General features: G+C 43.9%; 1 protein-coding gene across 2 annotated transcripts in view; it reads left to right on the top strand.

Annotated features, from left to right (window-relative positions):
• LOC124116867 overlaps positions 1-27,270 on the top strand; it is a 185,770-nt gene that overhangs the window by 113,336 nt on the left and 45,164 nt on the right. For both annotated transcript variants that reach the window (XM_048398132.1, XM_048398131.1), the window contains exon 6: positions 15,820-15,913. In XM_048398132.1, coding sequence (XP_048254089.1) covers positions 15,820-15,913 — 94 coding nt within the window. The remainder of the gene's footprint in view (positions 1-15,819; positions 15,914-27,270) is intronic.

Raw genomic sequence — 27,270 nt, 5'->3', positions numbered from 1 at the left:
AGCATGGCAGCATGGCAGCAGTAGTAACGGCCCATCACCTGGTACACTTCTACAGTCTAGCATGGTAATAGATGGGTTCTGTCATCAGGATCGACCTGTCTCGGGATATGTGTGTCTCACACAGCAATGTCCAGCCTGGCTACTGATGGATCAGTTCTGTCAGTAATTGTAGCAGACCTTTTCAGGATATGTGTGTCTCACAGTGCATGGCCCAGCCGAGTCAAGGAAGTTGTCTGGAGTAACTCTCCGCCCCACTTATGTCTAACTGTAATTTGTATGTTCAAAACCTTGAATTCTTTTGGAAGGGGGAGTGATGCCTAGCAGAGGTGGGTCTCACCCCCTGGCCCCCCTCCCCATTCATTTTTACTGCCCCACAAGACCTCGTTCTCATCTTGAACCCATCCTTACACCATCTGGTCTGCATTATGTGATTTCATATTTAATGGAGCTCCAGATTTCTGGCTGAGCCTGTCTCCTCACCCTGCTCCTGATGATGCCATCCTTACTTACCCTGTCTGCCATCCCAGTATATGTCTCTGAAGCTTCTGATGAGTGTCCAGACTGGCTGGTGACTTGGATGATGCATGTCATCGATCCCAATTGCGTGGATTGATGCTTATGATATTAATCACTGGATTGTCTGGTCCAGACTTGATTATTTACAGATCGCCATCATATAGCTGGAATATTGCTGAGTGCGGTGTTAAACAATAAACCAACCAACCAACCAGCCAGCCAGACTGGCTGGGCCATCCTGGTATATGTCTCTTAAGCCTCTGATGAGTGTCCAGGCTAGCTGGACTGTCTGCCATCCCAGTATATGTCTCTGAAGCTTCTGATGCTTGTCCAGTGGGTCCTACCCCTGCCTAATGGCGTCAACCCCTGCCTAATGGCATCTTCCCTGCCTAATGGCATCTACCCTGCCTAATGGCGTCTACTCCTGCCTAATGGCATCTACCCCTGCCTAATAGCATCTACCCTGCCTAATGGCATCTACCCTGCCTAATGGCATCTACCCCTGCCTAATGGCATCTACTCCTGCCTAATGGCGTCTACCCCTGCCTAATGGCATCTACCCCTGCCTAATGACATCTACCCCTGCCTAATGGCGTCTACCCCTGCCTAATGGCGTCTAGCCCTGCCTAATGGCGTCTACCCCTGCCTTATGGCGTCTACCCCTGCCTAATGCCGTCTAGCCCTGCCTAATGGCATCTACCCCTGCCTAATGCCGTCTACCCCTGCCTAATGGCATCTACCCCTGCCTTATGGCATCTACCCTGCCTTATGGCGTTTACCCCTGCCTAATGCCGTCTACCCCTGCCTAATGCCGTCTACCCCTGCCTAATGGCGTCTACCCCTGCCTAATGCCTTCTTCCCCTGCCTAATGCCGTCTAGCCCTGCCTAATGGCGTCTACCCCTGCCTAATGGCATCTACCCCTGCCTAATGGCGTCTACTCCTGCCTAATGCCGTCCACCCCTGCCTAATGGCATCTACCCCTGCCTAATGGCGTACGTCTGGCTGCTACAGAAAGAAAGTCGTCTGTACCCAGCAATGTTGTCCCTATCTTCCAGATATGTTGCACAAGGACTGGTCCACCTGCAGTCTACTGAGTTTGGCTTCTGCCTGGCTCACTGAGGACCAGGACTGGCAAGTCTGGCCACCAGACCTGATGAATGGTCCCCTTGATGGCCTGCTTGTGTATATCAGAGTATACATACATACAATCTGGAGGCATCCATCTACTTTGTTCCTCTACATTCCTGGTTGGCCATGTGTCAGAGGCTGACAGGGTGTGCTGGCACTGACTTGTGTGATAGAAGGAAGGAGATATGTTGTGCAAGTGTCCCATGCAGAAACAGTGACAATATTCTATAAACATGTGTCTGGTAGGAAGAAATATGTCTGAGGCTAAAATAAATAATAGTCTTGGTTCTCAGCCACTGCCCACATCATCATGAAGTTCATTGCACATTTCATTTTGTTTCCATTTTCCATTTATTTTGTGCATTGTGTTTAAGTATTAGGATTTTTATATTTTTTTGAAAATGGAAAATAAAACAAAACGAGCAGCAGACTTTATGATGATGTGGCCAGTGCCTGAGAACAAAGACTATTATTTTTTTTAGCCTAATATAGTTAGAATTAGATGGTGGGGATTCAGAGATTAATAATTCTTGACAATTACTTCTACTACTCCAAAACATATATGTGTATTTGATCTACAATCTATTTCTACCACTTCCATTCTGTCAGTTAAACCAACAGTTTTAATATCTGTTAATTCAATTTTTATTGGACAAGAGATTTTCAAATGTAATATTTGCCATGTTTTGATTGGCTGCATGCATGGAAATAAGGATGCATTACCACCATATGCCCCCCAGGACATTATGTGACTGTCATAAACTAACCTTTTTCAAACCTGCCTCAATCTGCCCTGAAGCTTTGTCTACAATGAAAGTTGAGATGTTGAACATTGGCAGCAGCGTTACATAACAAGAAGCGTTCCCCATATCTCACACGTGGTATAAGGCATTCTGGGACACTTGGACAACAATAAACAAATTTCAATTCTTCCCTCTGCCCCAGAGCTTGCTTTACAGCTTTGTCTTGTTAGATGAGATGTGGGAATCAGCCAGTGTTACATAACGGGATGCTATCCATATCCCCCACACATGGTATAACAGCCTTGCTCCAAGGCTGTACTGTAAGATACACATGGATGTGTAGTAATTCTATCCTAATAGGCAAGTCTAGATATGTGGACTGTACATTCTAAGGACTTCTGCCTCTTATAGGGACATCTTGTTATTATTTGCGGAATCTAGAAATTATAATTCAAACTTACAATTATTGCCTTTGAGACATGTGCAAGGCTAATGGTATAACAGCAGTGATGTCAGCAGACTGGGAAACTGAAAGATAAGTCCATTGATGTGTAGTAAGTCTATCCTAATAGGAAAGTCTAGATATGTGGACAGTACATTCTAAGGACTTCAGTCTCTTATAGGGACATCTTGTTCTTATAATTATTGCCTTAGAGACTTGTGCAAGTCTAATGGTATAACAGCAGTGATGTCAGCAGACTGGGAAACTCCACCAGATGGGAGCAGGCATTCCCTCAAAACAGGCTCTCATTGCCAGCCTAATTTTCTTTAGCAGTAGCGAGGAGTGCCTCCTGTAACTGTACATTAAAGCAAGCGTGTTATCCCCCAGTCAGGATGTATTGACAGACAGAGGAGGAAGGGACGTGCAGGAGGTGGAGATATACTTTCATATTCACTGTGGAGTACTGATATTAAACACTCAGGTCACGATTGTTTCCTTGATGAGTGGATTGGGAGTTCTGTCCTAGCTTTTGAGCAACAGCTCATGGAGTATTCTGATTTTCGAGATTTGGGAACGGTGTGATGTACTTCCTGAATACCCTCTGAAACATTTTGTGGATTAACACTATAACAATTTGTGTTTTTTGAATTGCCGGGTCTATGAAAGTGATTTACTGCCAACCTAATTGTTTCCTTGATGAAGACAATTGAATTTTGCGTGTAACTTGAATCGTTTAAAGACCCATTTCCATTACAGATGCTTTAATATTGCTGGATTATTTTGTTTTTATTGGTTTTGAAGAACAAGCAAACACTCTTGACTGTCAGTGCAGGAGTGTCTTGCTATTGTCCCCCAGGGAGGGATCTGTGACTGGCTCAGGGAGGTGTGTAATTCACATGGCTGCTGCTGCCGCTGCTGCTGTAGGAAGCAGTGGAATACTGAAACGCTGCCAGGCTATATTGAACACGCTGTCGTATAACGAGGAACTCTCCCTGATGCTTGAAACTCCCCTCTTCTACAAGTGAAGGAATTTATCATCTGTAATTTCCGGAAGATTTATTTCCAATTACTTCATTAGCCATTGCCGATTACATCAGGGTCATGGGGTCAGGTTGGAGAGGCAGAGCATGTGTTGTGGCCTAGTTAGTAGACACACAGAGGAGGGAGAGAGGAGGATACGTACACCCTGCTCCGAGCTGCTTCTTTGTTTTCTCCTCCCTGAGAACCCATAATGACTGACTGTGGATGTAAACTTGTGGACATACGTTGGAGCGGACTGGCATCAGTATGAAGAGGTAGGATGGGAGTGTTAAGGGATTGAATTTATGGCTGTGTAGTTTCAGTGATATTCACCATGTGTAGAGCCGAGCATTGCCATGCTGTAATAGTGGCAATACGAGTCATATTCACCGGGATGAGCCGAGGTGCTGCAGCATGCATTGTAATGCTGTAATAGTGGTAATACGTTCCCAAGTCAGCTTGATCCATTTACTTCATTATTTATTGATTGTTATGGGCTTGTGTGATTGTGTTTCATGCTACTTTCACACTGTGGGATTGTCAGGATGTGCGGTACAGTCATTGTCAGCAGTGTCTTGCTGGGTGACACTGTGACATATAGCCGACCCAGGCTCACTCTCAGACCTTTTGTTGAGCTGGGAGCACATGTTCAGCATCACCGATACCATCATAGTGTGTAGTAGGCTTGAGGGAAAAGATGACATGGAGGGATGGGGTACACACTGGATCAATAGCTGACCAAACACCTCCCCAGGTGCCATAACATGGAGTAGGAGTTAATTATTCACCAGCTGGGCTATACATAGCCGTATTAACCGTAACATCAAACACTGTCTATTGCTTTACAGTTGTTGAACAATAATGTAATCTCAGACGGTGAATGTTTCTTGTAGATCCAAAACTAGTGATGATAAGGGTGTATGAATAATCCCGATTCTTTTGACTAGATTGCTTTTTGAGTGTAACATGAAACAGTCAAGTGATAAAATTTGCTTTCTAGTAAGTCCAGATATGTTGAGTACTGATCGTGAGGTGTGAGTGAGGATGGTTATACGCTGCTTTTAGCAATATTCCAGCAATATCATGGCATTGGACACCAGAAATGGGCTTCACACTTTGTTCCTATGTGGGGAATCGAACCCGGGGCTTCGGAATGATGAGCAAACACTTTAACCACAAGGCTACCCGATCGTAAGGAGTTGTGTGACACATTAGAATAGAATATCTTGCCATTTACATCTCTCATAAACCTATGACTGTGGACATTGCCGAGGACATTTATAAAAGTCAACGTTAAGGGAATAATCTTTCTTTTACAATACTTGATAATTTATTGAAAGAATTTTAAAAGTACATTGGAAGTTAGGAATTCCGAAGCATACATTATATATATACAGTAATTCTGTTATTTGTGTGAGCCATCTCCTTGCATCAATGGCACAGTTCTGAGGGTAGTTTTGAGCAGGTTGTGCATGAAGAGTGTGTGAGTGAGTGAGTGGGTTGGGTTTACGCCGCTTTTAACAGTATTACAGTTATATCGCGGCGTGTCAGCTTAATGTGGGAGGAAAGCCCGAAGTGATGCAGGTCTCAGACGTTTACCACTTCGGTGCTGCTGACAAACCTAGAAACGTTATCAGGGAGAACTGGGATTCGAACCCACAATCATAGGTTTTTGGCATGCCCAAGGGACGCAACTCTGCACAGTGATGTGCATGAAGAGGTAGTATGAGAAGCCGTTGAGGAAATACAGGGAGACCTATAAACTGTATGAAATATGCAATGAATGTCAGGGTTAGTGATAATGCTTGTAATGCACTCAGTTAAATTCCAGCTAAGTGACAGTGGCCTGTATTTCTGGACCAGACAATCCAGTGATTGATATAATGAGATACATGCTGTGCCATCAGGGCACGCCGACATGTACTTAACCAAGACTTGACCTGCAGGGGTGTTATGTAACCTGGAACCCTCCCACAAGGTGGATAGTGAGTGATTGAATGGTGTCTGTGCTTGAGGTTATTTGTCAGAAGTCTGGTGGTTAAAGTGTTCGCTCGTCACGCTGAAGACCCGGGTTCGATTCCCTACATGGGTACAATGTGTGAAGCCCATGTTCCGGTGTCCCCCAACCGTGATATTGCTGGAATATTGCTAAAAGCGGCATAAAACCATACTCACTCACTCACTCACTCTAGATATGTTAATTTCAGAGACCACATGCTAGTTTTGTAATGTGTGGAGAGTGTTCTATGCTGGAGTTATTACGCAGGATCAGCCACCCCGGAAGTAGAGTGTGTGCTTGTTGACTTAACCCAGGATACGCTCACTCTAACAGGAAGTGAAGGTCAAGTGTCTGGCGGTAGATGCCTGCTTGGGTAACAATGAATAGCAGTGCTCATCAGTACTCTTCACTTTCTATTTCCTTCAGAAAATAAATAACAAACCAATTCTTCAGGAAATGAATTATATGTTATATGTTTTAGGAGATTGTTAGCTGGTGGCCCCATTTGTGATATGATTGTCATTGTCTTCCTCTCTCATTCAGGGAGAGGCGGTCGGGTAGCCTAGTGGTTAAAACGTTTGTTCGTCACGCTGAAGACCCGGGTTCGATTCCAGACATGGGTACAATGTGTGAAGCCCATTTCTGGTGTCCCCCGTTGTTATATTGCTGGAATATGGCTAAAAGCGGCGTAAAACCATACTCACTCAAACACTCATTCAGGGATGTTTGTCTTCTGAACTGACTGTAATGGTGATTTGGGGGGTCAGAGTAGCTGCCTCACTACCGAGGCCTCTGCACAGAAACCTGATCTAGTATAGATTCTGTCTAGGAAGGTTATAAAAGATATGTTCTAATGTGTGATGAGTAAATCTTTGAATAAAAAGGGGGAAGGTTAGATTCTGTCCAGTAGATTCAAACATTTTTGGTACAATTGTTGTTAGGCTGTCCATATCAGATATAGTTGTTGGTTGGTTGGTTGGTTTGTTGTTTAACGCTGCACTCAGCAATATTCCAGCTATATGACGGCGGTCTGTAAATAATAGAGTCTGGACCAGACAATCCAGTGATTGACATCATGAGCATCGATCCACATAATTGGGATATGATGACCAAGTCAGCAAGCCTGACCACCCAATCCTGTTAGTCGCCTCTTATGACAAGCATAGTTACCTTTTATGGCAAGCATGGGTTGCTGAAGACCTATTCTACCCCGGATCTTCACAGGTCTATATATAATATCATTCTTAACTTTCTGGAGCTGGTTTTGTTGCTTTTGTTTAGGAACAAATGTGTAAAATTTAACGCAGTCAGTCTGTAAGCAATGTCTGGTGTATGAATCTGGCTCTCACCATAGCCATTGTCAGGGACAAGACGTTGCTGTCAACAACAGGGAAACACATCTGGGCATGATTGTTTCATTTTGTGAACGAACACCTGGTGTCATCACTGTCTGATGGGGAATCATTAACACATGCTCATATTACAGTCGGAATTGTACAATGGACTCTGGTTTCAGCAGATATTTCTTATGATTATGAAAGGGTTTTTGTCGCTTCTATTTGTATAGTCAACAACTCATTACTTGAAATTTGGTTGACATGCTGTGTGACTTTGGTGGCACTGTAGGAAGGTTGTGTTACCTTGGTAACATTGTAGGAATGTTGTGTGACTCTGGTGGCACTGTAGGAATGTTGTGAGATTGGTGACACTGTAGGAATGTGTGACTCTGGTGGCACTGTAGGAATGTTGTGTGACTGGTGGCACTGTAGGAATGTTGTGTGACTGGTGGCACTGTAGGAATGTTGTGAGATTGGTGACACTGTAGGAATGTGTGACTCTGGTGACACTGTAGGAATGTTGTGTGACTGGTGGCACTGTAGGAATGTTGTGTGACTGGTGACACTGTAGGAATGTTGTGTGACTGATGGCACTGTAGGAATGCTGTGTTACCTTGGTAACATTGTAGGAATGTTGTAAGATTGGTGGCACTGTAGGAATGTTGTGAGATTGGTGACACTGTAGGAATGTGTGAGATTGGTGACACTGTAGGAATGTGTGACTCTGGTGACACTGTAGGAATGTGTGACTCTGGTGACACTGTAGGAATGTGTGACTCTGGTGACACTGTAGGAATGTGTGACTCTGGTGACACTGTAGGAATGATGTGTGACTGGTGACACTGTAGGAATGTGTGACTATGGTGACACTGTAGAATTGTGTGACTCTGGTGACACTGTAGGAATGATGTGTGACTGGTGACACTGTAGGAATGTGTGACTATGGTGACACTGTAGGAATGTGTGACTCTGGTGAATATTAACTCTCACCTGCTGGAAAACATGATGTCGTCTGATAGTACCATTTCACAGTTTGCAGGTAACCATAACAAAATAGAGAACAGTTTAGAGGCTTCATGAACTTTAAAGTGAAGTTTGTTAAGACAATACTAATTAGTACTCTTGACGAGTCAATATGTAGAAACAAGGACTCTCTGAACCGACCATTGAGTTTGTCTGACCAGGCCAAGGCTGCATATTGACCTCTTCAATAGCAATTATTGGTGGGATGTTTCTTTGTTAAAAATAACAGGGCATGCTGATGTTTTTTATGTAGTTATTTGACACGCTTGTTTTAACAAAGGGTTAATTTGACATGGACCCTAGGCCAATTTCCAACACTACTTGCAGTGCAGACTTTTGACCCCTGGACAAATCAAGTGACAGTCTGTTTCTACCAGTACAGGTCTGTCCAGCCCTGTTACTGCTTTGTCATCCATTTCTTGTCCCATAAGTGTGCAAATCAACATTCAGGATTTAGCAGTGCTCTCAACTATATAAGCTGCTCCTAATGCTGCATACTTAACTCAGTCTGCCACCACCCGGAACTGTATGTTAAATATAAGAGACCCAGCACGCGACATATTTTGGCTGTGATCTAATTCTATAGATGTCAGAGCCAAAATATTCACAGCTTCTTCACGATATCACTATAGTTTTGACACAATTAAATCTGCATGTTGGATTAAACTGTATTTCGTTCTGTGAGACCATGAACAATGGGGTTCCTTTGGATGTGATAACAAGAAGCTAGGGTCCCCTGACATCCCTGCATTTGTTGGAGGGTACAGATATTTGACATTTTGGTTCCTGAGAATGTCATTGCATGAGTTCGTGAAGCAGCTGCCCAAGACACAGCAGACCTTGTGTGTGAGACATCAGGACATTGCGTTTAGGTTGTGGAATTAACTGTTTCCATGTGTGATGAAACAGTAGCACATTTGATGATATTATTCTCAAGGGTTCTACTTCAAAAGGATTATGTAGCAGGTTGGGTATAATAGCGTTATGCCATTGCTAGATGGTGAGATATGAAGAGACTATTACTTGAGTCAGCCTCTCAAGGGTTAACATCACAGACTGGATTGCCTTTCATGAGGGTTGCATAACTGATGCTGGAAACATGTGAGAGGAGGCTGGTTGAGTAGAGGAAGAAGGAGGGTTGGGGGTGAGATTGGGGATGGGGGTATTTATGGGGGGGGGGGGGGGTGGAACTGGTTGCACAGATATTGAGGATGGGATGAGAAGATTTAAGGTGGGGTATTCCAGGGGACTGGTTGTGTAGGAGGAAGAGTATATAGAGTTGGGTGGGGAGTAACCAGACGATGAAGGTCGGTGGGGTGGGGTGGGGAGAGGGACCAGGAGATGAGGGTGTGTGGGGGAGGGTGGGGAGAGAGACCAGAAGATGAAATTGTGTGGGGGAGGGAGGGGAGAGAGACTAGAAGATGAAGGTGTGTGGGGGAGGGAGGGGAGAGGGACCAGGAGATGAGGGGGTGTGGGGTAGAGTGGGGAGAGGGACCAGAAAATGAGGGTTTGTGGGGGAGGGAGAGGGACCAGCAGATGAGGGTGTGTGGGGGAGGGTTGGGAGAGAGACCAGGAGATGAGGGTGTGTGGGGGAGGGTTGGGAGAGAGACCAGGAGATGAGGGTTTGTGGGGGAGGGAGAGAGACCAGGAGATGAGGGTGTGTGGGGGAGGGTTGGGAGAGAGACCAGGAGATGAGGGTGTGTGGGGGAGGGAGAGAGACCAAGAGATGAGGGTGTGTGGGGGAGGGTTGGGAGAGGGACCAGGAGATGAGGGTGTGTGGGGGAGGGTTGGGAGAGGGACCAGGAGATTAGGGTGTGTGGGGGAGGGAGAGAGACCAGGAGATGAGGGTGTGTGGGGGAGGGTTGGGAGAGGGACCAAGAGATGAGGGTGTGTGGGGGAGGGAGAGAGACCAGGAGATGAGGGTGTGTAGGGAGGGGAGAGAGACCAGGAGATGAGGGTGTGTAGGGAGGGGAGAGGGAGCAGGAGATAGTGTGTGGGGTGGGATGAGAGAGATCTAGGGTTTGGGTTGGCTGACATAATTTACAACAGGTAGGGTGTTTACCAGGAGGGTAGGAATTTGAGGGAGATGGGGGGAGTTTATGGTGGTGATTGGGGGTAGGTGTTCAAGGGTACCAGTTGTGACGGAACAGGGAGGGGGTTGTTGGCTGGGTGGAGGGATTGAGGAGTGGGGCACATACAGGGGGAATGACAGCAGAGATGATGGGTAGGATGGACGTAGATACTTTGAGGGGTGGATACTTTGAGGGAAAGCATCTGTGGCTTGTTTTGTAGGAAAAGGACTAATCAAGGCTTGTTTTGTAGGAAAAGGACTAATCAAGGCTTGTTTTGTAGGGGTGAAGTTGTTGGTTGATGAGAAATGAAAAAGTGTTGAACTAGGAAAATGTAGCTCAAACCATATATAAGTCAAGGTGATGTGAAGGATTCTAAGGATTTGCAGGGTAAATGCTTGCTGGTTAAGTAAAGTCATCAGTGATGCGCTGGTTAATGCATCAGGTATGTGTAGAACCGTTTGCTCCACTTAGGCAGGAAAAGGCACATGGTGAAGTCGGTAGGACAATACAGAACGCTGCAACCGAGATGGTGCATAACCTGGATTAGTTGCCCACTGTATTAGAAGTATCTACGACCATCACCTCAATGAGTTCTCCAGTCCCTGTTTAGATGGTACTCTACACAGGGTCACGAGCCCATTCTTCTATTTACCGGAATCAAAATCTGATTATCTAATAGTTGCATGTTTCTGTGTCTCTGTATATACTGGATGTTGACCAGTAGGTTATGTCTTAGATTGGTTGGTTCGTTGATTTGTTGTTTAACGCCGCACTCAGCAATATTCCAGCTATATGACGGCGGTCTGTAAATAATCGAGTCTGGACCAGACAAACCAGTGATTAATATCATGAGCATCGATCAACCAAGTCAGCGAGCCTGACCACCCGATCCCGTTAGTTGCCTTTTACGACAAGCATGGTCGCCTTTTACGGCAAGTATGGGTTGCTGAAGACCTATTCTACCCCGGAATCTTCACGGGTCTTATGTCTTAGAAGATGTCTTAGAAGATAGTCAAGGGCTTGGGTCTACCATCTGGTAGAAATAGGATCAACAGTCTGGCTCCTACAGTAGAAACCGAACTCATTTGGCCATAGTGTTGTAAGTGGATCACAAAAATCACCAGGGATGAAATACTGTCAATGAACGTCAGTCCTACTGATGAAGTATTGTGACTGGCCACTGTACTCTCATTGGGGAGATCTTCAGCAAGAGAAACTGACAATTGTATCCCCCTAGCCCTTATAATGATGTCTCTGTGTTGGGTGAAATCTTCTACTGCATGCAATGCACCTACAACACCTTAATCAACTACTTTTTCCATTTGGACCCATTTGATAAAATGTTTATATGCCTTTCCTATTCAAGATATCTTGTAGTCAGTTCTTATAACTCCTCCTCCGTGGTCTTGTGGTAGAGCGTCCGCCCGGAGAGCGGAAGGTCCAGGGTTCGATCCCGGGCCGCGTCATACAAAAAGACGTTAAAAGATTGTACTTGTTGTTACCCTGTCTGGCGCTCGGCATTAAGGGGCTAAAACAAGGACTGGTCGGCTCGGAGTCAGTATACTGTGTCTGAGTGGGGTATTCATGTTAAACTGCGGCATGGTATCTCAGTGAGCTAGCACTATAAATCGGCATCAGTCCGGACTAGTACAAGCAGCCACACACACACATACACGTGCATGCACGTCGCTATATAAGTGCAATAATCTTGGACGCGACGTTAAACCCAATTTCACCTCACCTTATAATGATAACATATAGCAAATTCCTTAAAGAAGGGCCAATTTCTACCAGTCCTTATGATACGTGAACTGGTGGGCAGTTTGGCAAGGACTACAGGACTAGTGCCAATTTCTAACCTGATCTTTGTTACCTTGCTACTTCTAATCAGCCTAAGGGGTGATCGGGTAGCCTAGTGGTTAAAGCGTTCGCTCGTCACGCCAAAGACCCGGGTTCGAGTCCCAACATGGGTACAATGTATGAAGCCCATTTCTGGTGTCCTCTGCCGTGATATTGCTGGAATATTGCTAAAAGCTGCGTAAAACCATACTCACTCACTAATCAACCTAAGAAATTGTGACAGTCGGTCAAGACCTGACAATCAGCGATCACCCAGTAAGAGAGCCTTGGTGCTGCATCCACACAGAGATTTTACTGACAGACACACGGACGCTTCAGTCAGTCCGTCATTCAAACCTTGAGTGATGCTGCCTTCAGTTCGGAGATGCGCCATATATTATTCACGAAATGTCAAATGGAAAAGACAAGCTGTGGACTGGCTGAATCGTTTCCATGCACTCAAGTTTTGTAAAAATATTTTGAAATGTAATATGTAAAAGGAAATGAGTACATTTATGGAATTTGAGGGTGAGAGTTTCCCAGTCAGACAACATGTTCAACACTATTTATGAGCATTAGTTGAACTGAGGTTTCAACAGGCTTTTTGGGTAATTTTCCCCGACTATGTCATGTCTGGTGTGTTTACACCCAGATGAATTAAGGTCTGCTGGACTCCATGCACCTAGAACTGGTGTAACTGGGCCTTGTATGGTGTTGCGATGCACATACAGGTGTAACGAGGCCTTGTGCAGTGTTGCTATGCAGGTAGAGACGTAACAAAACCTTGTCTACCAGTTGCTATGCACATACAGGCATTACCCGAGAGGTCATCGTCAGCATGTGACAAAATTATTTGCAGTTGGAAAAAAGTGAATTACAAGACAAGTTGGCGTTTAAATATGGTGTAATATATTTGTGATGTAGATTAGAATGTGCTGTGACCTGGATGTGAACTTGATGTCAATTACTCAGTGTCAAGTCGGAGAGGATGTTGGATGGGGCTGTCATGTGACATGTCAAAGGTCAAACTACCAGATACAATATTGTGACAGCATATGAATACTATATAAATTACTATTACTATGCTCATGATATCAATCACTGGATTGTCTGGTCCAGACTTGATTATTTACAGAACGACGTCACGTAGCTGGAATATTGCTGAGTGCGGCGTTATACAACAAACAAACAAACAAACAAACAAGTAAACTTAAAGCAGGTTTCAGATATTTATTAACTAAGATTGACGTAGATGAAGAAATTGATGAGGCTATCAGAGACTACTCACAACTGTCACAGGATTTTACTAAAAATAGTTTTCAGATCTGAATGAAATTCTGCTTGATATTTCTTTGTACTACAAGCTCTAGGGACCCGTGAAGATCTGGGGTAAAATAGGTCTTCAGCAGCCTATTCTTGACATAAAAGGTGACTATGCTTGTCGTAAGAGGCTACTGACGGGATCGGGTGGTCAGACTCACTGACACTCATCGTATCCCAATTGCGTAGTTCGATGTTCATGATGTCAATCACTGGATTGTCTGGTCCAGACTCAATTATTTACAGACTGCCTTCATATAGCTGGAATATTGCTGAGTGCAGCGTTTAACAACAAACAAACAAGCTCTAGGCAATATTCAGACAAACAGACAGAATTATCACCGAGGAACATGTGTTCAGGCTTCAGATATTTATAAACCGCGATAGACTGATGAATGAATTAACAAGAATATCAGCATTTCAGTGTCCATGAGTATTGCGTGTATTCTCCAAGAGAGAACTACATACAACTAGCACCTTGTCACATTTAACTAAAAACAGGTTTCAGATATTTATAAACCCAGATTGATATAGGGAAGGCTTAGACGAGTATATGAGTGTTCCTAGCCGGTATATCAATGCCCTGCATGCCTATACAAGCTGAGATAGCACTTGCACATATCAGTGTAGTGTATGTTCCTGGAGGTTTTGATTGCTGGGTGTTGAGAAGGATATGGCTGTCATGTATATTTTGAAATTGATGGAAGTTTCATGAGAAGAAAACAGCCAGTGTCCTTGAGGTTTAACTGGCTGATGACACAAGGGCACAAGATGTGAAGGCTGCGCATGTTCCCTGACTGCAAGAGTGTAACTCAAGTACACGGCGTGTCAGCTTAATGTGGGAGGAAAGCCTGAAGTGATGCAGGTCTCAGATGTTTACCACTTCGGTGAAACCCACGAGCACTGGTATGGTGCTGACAAACCTAGAAACATAATCAGGGCGAACCAGGATTCGAACCCACAATCATAGGTTTCTGGCGTGTTCAAGGGACGCAACTCTGCACAGTGAACCGCGGCGCCTTAGACGACTGGGCCACCAGTGCCCCCGGTTTTTATCTGAAGGTGAACCAATGATTCTTGATCCGTCAGCGCCATGTTGTACTTTGGACTAACGGGATCAGGCGGTCAGGCTCGCCGACTTGGTTCATGCATGTCATCGTATCCCAGTAGATAGATCCATGCTCATGATGTCAATCACTGGATTGTCTAGTCTAGATTTGTTTATTTACAGAGCTGGAATATTAGGCCTCCTAAGATATGTTATATATTAGGCAAGTCAAGATATGTGGACAGTAAGGACTCCAGTCTCTTATAAGGACAACTTATTCTTATTCATTTACATAATCTAGAAATGATGATTTAAGCTAATAATTATTTCCTTGAACATTTGTGCAAGTTTAGGTACATAAACACATGGTATGTTCATTAACTGCCATGTTTCTGCCCTACCTGTTGAAAAACATTTGAGCAAACACACCTCCCTCAACCGGTGAGCCTGTGAAAGTCCTTCCTCTTTAATCAACATTTAATGTCACTAATCTGCTAGTGTCTGCTATTGTCGTGAGTTTCCGTGGAATCGATGCCTGCCTGGTCTGACTGATGGAATGAGGTCTTCAACACAGATCTCCATCTTCTGCCAGACGTTTCATTCAGATTGCAGCACATTGGGGAGTTAATCTCCAAATCAAATTGAATTTGGCACTTTTTTGTTTTGTCTTTCAGTTTATTGTAGGAAGTGTTTCCTTTGTGGCCTTGTTTTATGCCTGCATGCCCGGTGTTGTACATCTCCTGTATATGACTGATGAAGGAATTAGTTAACTCTTTTGAATTCATGTTGACTCGTGTATCGTTCAGTAGTAACAAATAAGCATCTTGAAGAGAAAATACATTCTCATCAACTGTTGTGGCTTGGCAACCCGTGAAGATCCAGGTTAGAATAGGTCTTCAGCATCCCATGCTTGTCGTAAAAGGCGACTGTGCTTGTCGAAAGAGGATTGGGTGGTCAGGCTCGCTGACATGTTGATGCATGTCATCGTATCCCAATTGCATAGATTGATGCTCATGATGTCAATGACTTGATTGTCTGGTCCAGACTTAATTATTTACAGATCACTGTCATATAGCTAGAATATTGCTGAGTGCGGCGTTAAACAACAAACACGCACAGCTTGGCTGCACTGCTCTGAACATGTTTCAGCACACAGTAATTTCAAACTGCAATATTTTGTCACAATTGATCTGTATATTGATCTATGCCTGAGTCTGTGACATTTGACTGATATTTGACTGATATTTGACCTATATTTGATTGACCTGATCCTTTGGTGTTACTGGTGGATGGCGTGATGGTCATTTTATTCTTGACTCTTTGTTTGACAGAAATGTGCCACTAACAGAAGAAGATGCTCCGCAGCGCAAGTCAAGTGCCGGCACCATCCGCTCCGAGGGCGGAGCCAGCCAGTACTATGCCAAGGTGAGTGTCACACACAGTCACTAGTCCACTAGTCCACTAGTCTGAGCCTAGTGATACGGTGGATATATAGCTCATGGTGACTCCCAGCTAGAACACTACAGCAATGTAACACTACACCAATGTAACACTACACTATTTCCTGCTGGGGGTTACGACATATATCACATACTGTCACAATGTCATACACAAAGAAACAGACAAATATTTCCCAATGCCCATCACAACCCAAGCTCATAAAAGGCAACTGACCAGATTGGATGGCCAGGTTGACTTCGGTGATGCATGTCATCGTATCCATGTTGTTTAGAACAATGCTCATGATATCAGTCACTATATTGTCTGGTCCAGACTTTATTGTTTACAGGCTGCCATCATGTATCTAGAATATTACTGAGTGCGGCATTAAACAACACAAAAAACAATTGTTGCAAGGACCTCTGCTTTTGCATATATATGAACTTTCTCAAGAAATATGTTGCCAACAATTCTTGTCCGTATTTACATAATTTGCTCATTAACTTTGAAAATGTTGCATGATTCAAAGACTTCACAGTGATCCAGAGGTCCTAATGTTAAATATTTAAGGGGTTTCTAGGTTCAAAAACTACAGGAGAAGACCTCGAAGACCCCGGTCTCCCCCTTGTTTCCAACACTGCTACTGACATAGTGCAGTCAGTGGGATGCAGTGCACATTTTAGGGGGGCACAGGTGGCCCAGTTGTCTTAGGCGAAGGGATTCGCTGTGCAGAGTTGCCCCCCTTGGGTACGCCAGAAACCTATGATTGTAGGTTCGAATCCCGATTCATCCCGATATGTTTCTAGGTTTTTCAGAACCATACCCACACTCGTCTGAGACCTGCATCACTTCGGGTTTTCCTCGCACATTAAGCTGACACGCCATGATATAACTGGAATACTGTTATAAGTGGTGTTAAACCCAACTCACTCACTCACTCAGTACACAATTTAGGGGCATTCATACAGCTTGTATATCAGTACAGCACAACACTTCTGTAGACTAGATGGGAGGGATGTGATGACAGTGGGAATATCAGGGTGTGGGGTGGCCATGATGGCCTCACACCTCCAGAGTTAATAATGAAACTATCATTTGTTTGTTTGTTTGTTTAACTCGGCACTCAGCAATATTCCAGCTATATGACAGCTGTCTGTAAATAATTGAGTGTGGACCAGACAATCCAGTGATTGATATCATGAGCATCGATCCACACTATTGGGATCGATGACGTGCATCAACCAAGTCAGCGAGCCTGACCACCCGATTCCGTTAGTTGCCTTTTACGACAAGCATAGTCGCCTTTTACAGCAAGCATGGGTTCCTGTCTACCCCGGATCTTCGCAGACAATGAAACTATCAGCACAGCCTGTCACACAATAAACACACAATAAACACACAATAAAGCAGATTGTGATGGTCCTGGATACCATCTCTCAGTGGAGAAAACCACCATCAAACCAAGGCTGACCAATCCTTGCTGTAGCAGAATGGATGGACAGTGTAATGACTGGTCTTGTCGCTGTACGATAAGATAAGATCATTTATTGTACATTAGACCCACTACATGACCAATAGAACAACTGGGGCTATTTGGGGGAAACTTGAAATAACATATAATGAGTAAGGTTGTTTTATGCAGTAGTTTTCAGTTCTGGATAAGTCATGGTGGCTTGATGCCAGGCAGGTTCGTGGTTGACATCAGGGACAATGATACCAGTCAATGAGTGGTTTTCCTAGTAATAGGACCTGCCTCAGGAATCCTAGCCTTGCTCAAGGCTGTACTGAATGATAAGTCCATGCTTGTATAGTAATTTTATCTTTCTAATAGGCAAGTCGAGATAAGCTGACAGTAAGGATGCGTGTCTCTTGTAGGGACAACTTGTTCTTATTTTATATTATCCCCGGTAGTCTGGAAATGATTTAAAGTAATAATAATTGCCTTAGAGACTTAGACAAGTCTGCACTATTTTTCGCCTTGCTCCTCGGCTATGCTGAAAGAAAAGTCCATGGATGTGTAGTAATTCTAGTATAGAGATGGAGTGTGGAACTGTGGAAATATTTCAACTTGCTTGAGATAACAGGAACTGACAATCCTATCATATGTTGAAACTCCTCAAAGAGCTCTGGATGGCCTGCCTTTCCAGTCGTAGAAACAGTTTTAGCCCACTAGTCCTGATAATGATAACATATAGCAAACCAATTAAAAATGGCAAATTTCTACTAGTCCTTATGATACCTTAACTATTGGGCAGTTTAGCAAGGACTACAGGACTAGTGCCAATTTCTAACGCTGCTTTCTATTGGATGTGTGTGGGGTTTTGTTTTTGCACCAATGTTCTAGTTTCCTATATGTGCAGTATCAAATTCCCTTTGAGAAAGACCGCCTCCGTGGTCTAGTGGTAGAGCGTCCGCCCGGAGAGCGGAAGGTCCGGGGTTTGATCACCAGCCGCGTCATACCAAAAGATGTTAAAAGATGGTACTTGTTGTTACCCTGTCTGGCACTCGGCATTAAGGGGCTAATACAAGGTCTGGTCGGCTCGGAGTCAGTATACTGTGTCTGAGTGGGATATTCATGTTAAACTGCGGCATGGTATCTCAGTGAGCTAGCACTATAAATCGGCATCAGTCCGGACTAGTACAAGCAGCCACACAAACACACACACGTACATGCACATCGCTATATAAGTGCAATAATCTTGGACGCGACGTTAGACCCCATTTCACCTCAACTCACCACCCTTTGAGAAATATGGTTTCAGATGGTTGGTCTTTGCTGATTTTGTAATGTTACAATCTTAAATTACACGTTCTGAAAATGACCTAAAATCTCCTTTGGTTGCCTCCATTAACAGCCCAAGGAACATTGTCTTTTAAGGTTTGTAACTTGAACCAGTTTCCAGTCATGGATATATTTGCTTGCTGAACGACCATGTCAGGATGAAATTGGATTGGGGCTAATTATATGGCAATATTGTTCCAGCAATCTGGTTTCTCCTTGTATCAGTGTTAATGTCTGTGGATGCGGCCACACCTGAATTAATGGCTGTGCTGGTGGAGTTAGACAGTTGTTAACACTAACATTTACTGTGCCAACCGCCAGGCTGACTGTTTGGGTGGTCTGTCAGAACTGGCCACATATCCTGAACATACAATATTCATCTACCCTTGCCTCACTACAATGTACATCTACCCTTGCCTCTCTGCAATATTTATCTACCCTTGCCTCTCTGCAATATTCATCTACCCTTGCCTCACTACAATGTACATCTACCCTTGCCTCTCTGCAATATTTATCTACCCTTGCCTCTCTGCAATATTCATCTACCCTTGCCTCTCTGCAATATTCATCTACCCTTATTACTCTGCAGTAGACATTCTTCCATTGCTGTATGGTAGCTCAGTAGTCCCAGGTGTTTTACTGTGCAGAGTTATGTACCTTGTCACTGTCAGGATCTGATGATCAAATGTTCTGATCTTGGATTTGCCCTACATATGATCCTGAAACTTTGAGCTCCTACACTATGACTCATTCTACCCCAGGAGGGCGACACAGTTTACTGTGAGGTTTATGCAGTATTTGTGTCCTGCCAGTTTTGCTGTTGAGGTTTTTGTCAGGCCATTGTCAGGCCACAGTTTGCTGTCCAGGTTCAAACCACAGGTTCACCCAGTTCAGATCTCTGTTACTTGTAGTCTCACTTTCACCGTGATATAACTGGAATACTGTTAAAAGTGGCGTTAAACCCAACTCACTCACTCACTCACTCACTCCTATACCCAACTTACATGTCATGATACAACTGAAATATTGTTCAAAGCAACCACATGGATCATAGAATCAAGAAGCATGTTTTATCCAATGCCAGCATCCACACACCGAACTGCACTAGATGTTTGTTCCATTGTGAGTAAATGTGGGTTAATGAGGCTGCTGTGTGTGACTCCCACATCCCCCCACATCCCTCTGTGAGTCACTCTCTCTGATGGCTCCATCGTGTACAGTGCTGAGTGATGTTGTCAGTAAAACATGGTGTACAGTCTGTCTGTCATCTCTTGCAGTCAGGACCCGTGAAGATCCGGGGTAGAATAGGTCTTCAGAAACCAATGCTTGCCGTAAAAGGCGACTATACTTGTGAGAGGTGACTAACGGGATCGGGTGGTCAGGCTCGCTGACTTAGTTGAAACATGTCATCGTATCCCAATGACGTAGATCGATGCTCATGATATCAATCACCGGATTGTCTGATCCAGACTCGATTATTTACAGACCGCCGTCATATAGCTGGAATATTGCTAAGTGCGGCGTTAACCAACAAACCAACCAACCAACCAGCAGTGGTGTAGGTACTTGTTCAAGCTTGCCATCAAGGACAACTGTCTATGTCGTAGAAATTAGATGTTACATTTTGGGCAGTAAGAGTGAGTGAGTGAATATGGTTTTACGCCGCTTTTAGCAATATTCCAGCAATATCAGGGCGGGGTGACACCAGAAATGGGCTTCACACATTGTACCCATGTTGGGAATCGAACCCGGGTCTTCAGCGTGATGAGCGAATGCTTTAACCACTAGGCTACCAGACCGCCCTGGGCAGAAAGAGACAACAAGACGACAGTACAGAGTACGTCCCTGGAGTGAAGTAATGTGGTCAGTTTCTCCACAAGGGTTGCCATATACCTGGTTGTGACTTAGGCTTTACAGACACACTGGACCAACACTTCAGTAACTTTGAGGTGAGGTGAGGTGAAATGGGGTTTAACATTGCGTCCAAGATGATTACACTTATATAGTGACGAGCATGCACGTGTGTGTGTGTGGCTGCTTGTATTAGTCCGGACTGATGCCGATTTATAGTGCGAGCACACTGAGATACCATGCCGCAGTTTAACATGAATACCCCACTCAGACACAGTATACTGACTCCGAGCCGACCAGTCCTTGTTCTAGCTCCTTAATGCCGAGTGCCAGACAGGGTAACAACAAGTACCATCTTTTAACGTCTTTTGGTATGACGCGGCTGGGGATTGAACCCCGGACCTTCCGCTCTCCGGGCGGACGCTCTACCATTAGACAACGGAGGCGGTCCAGTATCTTTGAAATCAATTTGACAAGCCTGTGAAAATATTTGAGGTCAGGCAGGTGATTTTGTTTCTTCTTTTGGTGAATGTGTGAAAAATCTGTTGTCAGTTATCTAGACACATTTTCTGCCTGACTAGTGATGTTTCTGTGGCAGTGGTCCTGTTGTCAAACCCTGGACATGTACAAGACTTGTTCAAGAGGTCTCTTGTTCGTATTGTCTGAGTAGGACAGTGGGAGATGGCGCCTGTGAGTACTTAGCTGGATGGTGGCCAGGAAGAACGATGCAACTCTCACATCTCTCACAGCCTCACATCTGACTTGCTTGATGCATGTCATAGTATCCCCAATGCGTAGATCGATGTTCATGATGTCATCACTAACTTGTCTTGTTCAGACAATTTACTGAATTTATTTACAGAATGCTGTCATATAGTTGGAATATAGCTGAGTGCGCCGTTAAACAACAAACAAACGCATTTCTTTTCAGTAGATTTTACTCCTTGTTTGTTGGTTGGAATAGTCGCAGACTGTACATGTACATATAGTCTTGCACCATAACTGTGGAATTTATATTTTTTAGGTATTTGTTTTTTTACTTAAAGCCTAGGCAAGTCTAGATCAAAATAACCAAGTCTAGTTTGCTTGATATAATAAACAGCAGAAGAGGAAAGGTTCTTTCGAAGATTTTTTTTTTATCATTTTAAAGACATGTTTTCATTGACTAAGTGTTAGTCTCATGTACGTAGTGTACAGGCAGTTATAGTCTACTTGAGGGTCAGCTTCATGGGGAGAAACTCCACTCAGTTGATGTTTTGATGAACCCCTTGCACTCAGTTCGGTGCTCAGGCCTGAGCCCTGTTACATGAACGTCTGTCAAGTCAGTTGTAGACAACCACGGTTAATCCACTGGCCACATGTGGCTGGTGTACTTGACACTGGCTACATGACACAATGCATTATGTGTGGGTATAACCCTATAATACATGGTTCATCACACACTGGGCATGCCTGCCTCACAGGGAGATATAGACTATACTATAACTCTCGTTTACAACAGCCGGGGTTATGGTCACAAGGCTACATTATTTCTTCACTGGAGAGCAGTTTCCCTGTTAGCCCACTAGTTGTGACCATGTGGAGTGATGCATGTTGACGACTCCCACTGTGGAGCAGGCACAGGAAGGGTTCTAGGGACAACAAGCTACTGAGTCTTCACACTGAGTCTTCACACTGTGTCTTCACACAACCCTTGCATGGAGTAACCGTTTGATTGGCATTCTAGAAGTTGGTGAGTAAATAAGCAGACGGCAACTTTATGGATAACAGTGTAAGAATCTACATCGAAATGTTGCTATATGCAATAAACCAGAAGTTGCTATCCATAAAGTGTTAGAAACGTGCACTAGTCCTGTAGTCCTTGACAAACTGCCCAATAGTTAAGGTATCATATGGACTAGTAGAAATTTACTATTTTTAAGGGCTTTGCAGCATTAGAAATTGGCACTAGTCCTATTGTCCTTGCCAAACTGCCCAATAGTTAAGGCATCATAAGGACTAGTAGAAATTTGCCATTTTTAAGGGTTTTGCTATATGTTATCATCATAAGGACTGGTGGACTAAAAATGTTAGTTTCTGCTGTTGCGTTTCCTTATTCATGTAGGAGTGATATGACTATTTGACTGAATTCATAGAATTGTCAAAGGTAGGTACAAAGTATGTCAATGACTTTTGAGTTTACCAGTCCAAAGTTGTGTTTTGGAGTCTTTTTCAGTAAACATGGTGTACATGTTGTATGTTGTTAGTCAAGTTTACTTGACAGAAGGAGATTTTACAAGTGGTTAGTCACCTGTGTGACAGTGTTCCTATGTTGGAAGCTACCTACATTAATGGTTTATGGGAGCATGTGTTCACACACTTTTGACAAGATGTATTTTGCGTAAACACATTCCATCTAGACAGCTGCTTATGGTCATGAAGCTCCTTCTCCCATCATACTGGAGTGTCAGTATTGAAGCCTTTAGTACAACACTGTAGATGTGGGAACTTGAAAGTTCTACATTACTGGAAATGTTTATATAGATCTGGAGTGGGCAGTGTTAATTCCATCTGGGACAAGGTGGGGCCTTTCTGTCACCAAAACATTGGTGTCGTTATTAAAAACTGGAATAATAGACGCAAGTGTAGGAGGTTGTGTTATAGGTGCATGTTGTGCTTACGGTATTGGATATACTTGCTTGGGAAATCATGCGCACGTAGGTCATATTTCTTGCGTCATTACTGAAATAGATGCGGCAATACCACGTTGTAGAATGAACACAGATGACGTATGTGAAAGTGATGGAGAGACTATGGCCCTCCCTCTGTTTCCTCATCATCCTGAAGACTTGCTCCATGTAGCCAAGTCTGAAGCTTCTTGAGTCTCATGTCAGACACTAACTCTGGACGTAGGAGAGCTAAGCAGTCCAAGCCTCCATGGGTTCAGTAGTTGGATGTTGATAGAGTTAATGGCTATAACTCTTGACCACTGGCCAGTCACATGACACATGGGGGTCATTACGAGGTATATCTCACTGGACATGCTAACCATGGGCGGAGGGAACATGGCTTGATGTGATGCTGAAACAGGTACTGTGCGTATATATAAAAGTAATCAGTGCAATATCTCCAGCATATTGGATCACATGTCTAGTGTGTATAAATAGAGGCATGATCTTACATCTTCTGTAGTTTAACATAGACCTGCAAGCCTTTGCACTGAATGACCCTTTGGTAGATCAGAAGCAGGGAGCCATCTTCAACTCAGGGATGCTCGTGGTAGCAGTGTAGTGATGTGGGGTAGAGTGTCTCAAAGTCTCTGGACCATATTATTTCCCCTTCTGCCAAGCCCTTACTGTAATGCTATAGTTCTAAATAAAACAAGTCTAGAGTTTCCCCAGGTTCTGAATTTCCTGTCTCACTGGGGCTCCTTTTCAGACTTAACGTTTGTCTATGATATTGGGTATTGCAGGAAACTGCTGGACATCTCTAGCGTCTCTCACTCACTCACTCACTATCTCACTCACTCACTCACTCACTCATCCATCCACACACTCACTCACTCACTCACTCACTCTCACACACACACTCACTCTCTCACTCACTCTCTCATTCACTTTCACACACCCAACCAAACCACTCACTCACTCACTCACTGGTCCTGTCGTGATTATTTCTAGGTGACGTGATTTGACTGAAATAATACTGATTGTGGTGTTTACAACATTCAGTCTCCCCTGTGGTAAAGTACATGACTAGATGTTTTTCATGAGTATGATGTAGTACTTCCCTTGAGGCCAGAGTGTTCTTTCATTGTGTTGATGGTGTCAAGCATCAGATTACCTTTGTCTATGATGGAACAGTTTATTCTGATGTATAGGTTATAGGCCATTGGTGATGTACAGTGTGTGAGTGGTTCATCATCTTGCGTGTGGCAGTGAGTGTCGGCTGGTCCACAAGGAGAGCCTGCAGTGTTCGGGGATGGGTGAATTTCCATACTGTGTCTCAGGGCTGCCATCTTTCCGAGGCAAGTGAGTTAACTGACTTTAAAAGTCCAGTTTCCACCCTTGCCGAACTAGGCTGGTATTATATTGCTGTAATATTGCTAAAAACGGCGTAAAACCATATTCACCCACTCACTGTAATAGCTGTGGTAAACATGTGTCCCCAGTCAGTACCTTTCAGAGTGCACCTTACTGTGATCGGTACTCAAGGTACCACTATGTAATCACAGCTTAAATGTTTCAGGGTGGCCCAGTGGATTAGGGTCACACTCGGGTTTGGATCTGTTTTGAATCAGGTTGTACACAATAAAATTGTACTCCACTGTGTGTCAGCTGTAGGATGGGGGCCCAGGAGGATATCCTGACTTACAACAATTTCAGTGTAGCAGAAGCAGTCAGTGTCTTCATTAGAATAAGTCCCCAGCAACCTGGGCTGGTCATTAGAAGCGAAAAATTGGATCAGGTCATCACTGACTTGGTTGACTGCGTGTCCTCGTACCCTGACCGCAGTGATTCTTGTCTCACAATATTGATTGACCCGTGAAGATTCCGGGGTAGAATAGGTCTTTAGCAACCCATACTTGCCGTAAAGGGCAACTATGCTTGTCGTAAAAGGCGACTAACGGGATCGGGTGCTCAGGCTCGCTGACTTGGTTGATACATGTCATCGATCCCAATTGCGTGGACCGATGCTCATGATGTCAATCACTGGATTGTCTGGTCCAGACTCGATTATTTTACAGACCACCGTCATATAGCTGGAATATTGGTGAGTGCGGCATTAAACAACAAACAAACAAACAAACAAAACACAATATTGATCACTGGATTGTCTGATCCAGGCTCATTATCACAGGCTGCCACTGTAAATCTTGAAACTAACGCGAGCTAGTGATGCTACCAGGTGTTTGCAAAGACGTAAGCTTGTTCTGCCCTAACGGTGGCACCCGTCAAAAACATATGCAAATGCAAGTCAATTGATCACCTCAAAAAACACCGAAACATTTGGTACAAGTCAAAATATGCAATTTGCATCAGACATCATTTTTGTTATTGATGCTTCAAATTTGGAAATGTCCTCCACATGTCTACCATAAAATGTTTTGAAAGCTTTACTAGGGCCTTGAATGCTGTAACCTTGATCAAATAACTTTTGAGCAAGAGTCGTATGATGTTCTTTGAAATCTTCGTAGAAAGATCATGCTCGGTCGTACCTCAAAAGACCCCAAAGGCTGAGGTATTGCTCGACATAAAGACTATTATCATGTATCGTGTGTGGGGACTAAGGGAACAACTAGATCATCATGAGTTCACAGATTTAATTGTTACGCGTCGATACCCAAATGGAAACTACTGTAAATCTTGAAATTAACGAGTGCGTGAATAAATGAGAAAAATGTCTCCAAACGACTATCAACAATAAGATGGCCCCACTGCACACTTTGGATAGCGGAAATACCAACTTGAATATATACACAAACATGGTTTATTGAGCAGCAGTTGTAACAAGTATATAAAAATGTCAGTCAAAGAATAAGAATTACACAATAGGCATCCGGTGAGTTATCACCGCTATGGTCAAAAGTTCTACCCACTCGTGTGAAGCTTGAAGACACCTTCTCCTCATACCAATCAGTGAAATGTTGTCGGTTCAATTATTTTACTGCGTTTGAACTTCCTTAATGCCAGTCAACAGAGTAAACATGAACTGTGTGTTGTTTTTAGGAAAACACTGTTTATTGTTAATACAGAAGTGCTTTACTCAGTGCTATAGAGCTGTGCTATTTGTGTTTGATTGGATTAAGGTAAGGATATGTATCATTCCACTGGGGATGGGGTCGGGGAGTCACATTGATATTTGGTTGCATTTTTATCCCCCGCCGCGCGAAAGCGCGAAGCGGGGGATATAGTATTCACGACCGTCCGTACGTCCGTCCGTCCGTCCGTCCGTCCGTACGTACGTCCCACCTGTTTGTTGCCGCGATATCTCAAGAACTAAACACTGGATTGTCTTCATATTTGGAACTATGGTGTATATACAGACTCCGCAGACACCAGTCGGTTTTGGTGACCTTGATCCCATTTTCAAGGTCACAGCAGACAAATCTGCTTTTAGAGTTGGAAAACGGTGTTGCCGCGATATCTCAAGAACTAAACACTGGATTGTCTTCATATTTGGAACTATGGTGTATATACAGACTCCGCAGACACCAGTCGGTTTTGGTGACCTTGATCCCATTTTCAAGGTCACAGCAGACAAATCTGCTTTTAGAGTTGGAAAACGGTGTTGCCGCGATATCTCAAGAACTAAACACTGGATTGTCTTCATATTTGGAACTATGGTGTATATACAGACACCGCAGACACCAGTCGGTTTTGGTGACCTTGACCCCATTTTCAAGGTCACAGCAGGCAAATCTGCTTTTGGAGTTGGAAAACGGTGTTGCCGCGATATCTCAAGAACTAAACACTGGATTGTCTTCATATTTGGAACTATAGTGTATATACAGACTCCGCAGACACCAGTCGGTTTTGGTGACCTTGATCCCATTTTCAAGGTCACAGCAGGCAAATCTGCTTTTAGAGTTAGAAAACGGTGTTGCCGCGATATCTCAAGAACTAATCGCTGGATTGTCTTCATATTTGGAACTATGGTGTATATACAGACACCGCATACACCTGTCAGATTTGGTGACCTTGATCCCATTTTCAAGGTCACAGCAGGC

This window comes from Haliotis rufescens, unplaced genomic scaffold, assembly GCF_023055435.1.
Source record: "Haliotis rufescens isolate VD_foot unplaced genomic scaffold, xgHalRufe1.0.p SCAF_18, whole genome shotgun sequence".
NCBI classification, from domain to species: domain Eukaryota; kingdom Metazoa; phylum Mollusca; class Gastropoda; order Lepetellida; family Haliotidae; genus Haliotis; species Haliotis rufescens.
The sequence above is the reverse complement of the archived record's forward strand: the minus strand, read 5'-3'. Positions and strand labels throughout refer to the sequence as shown.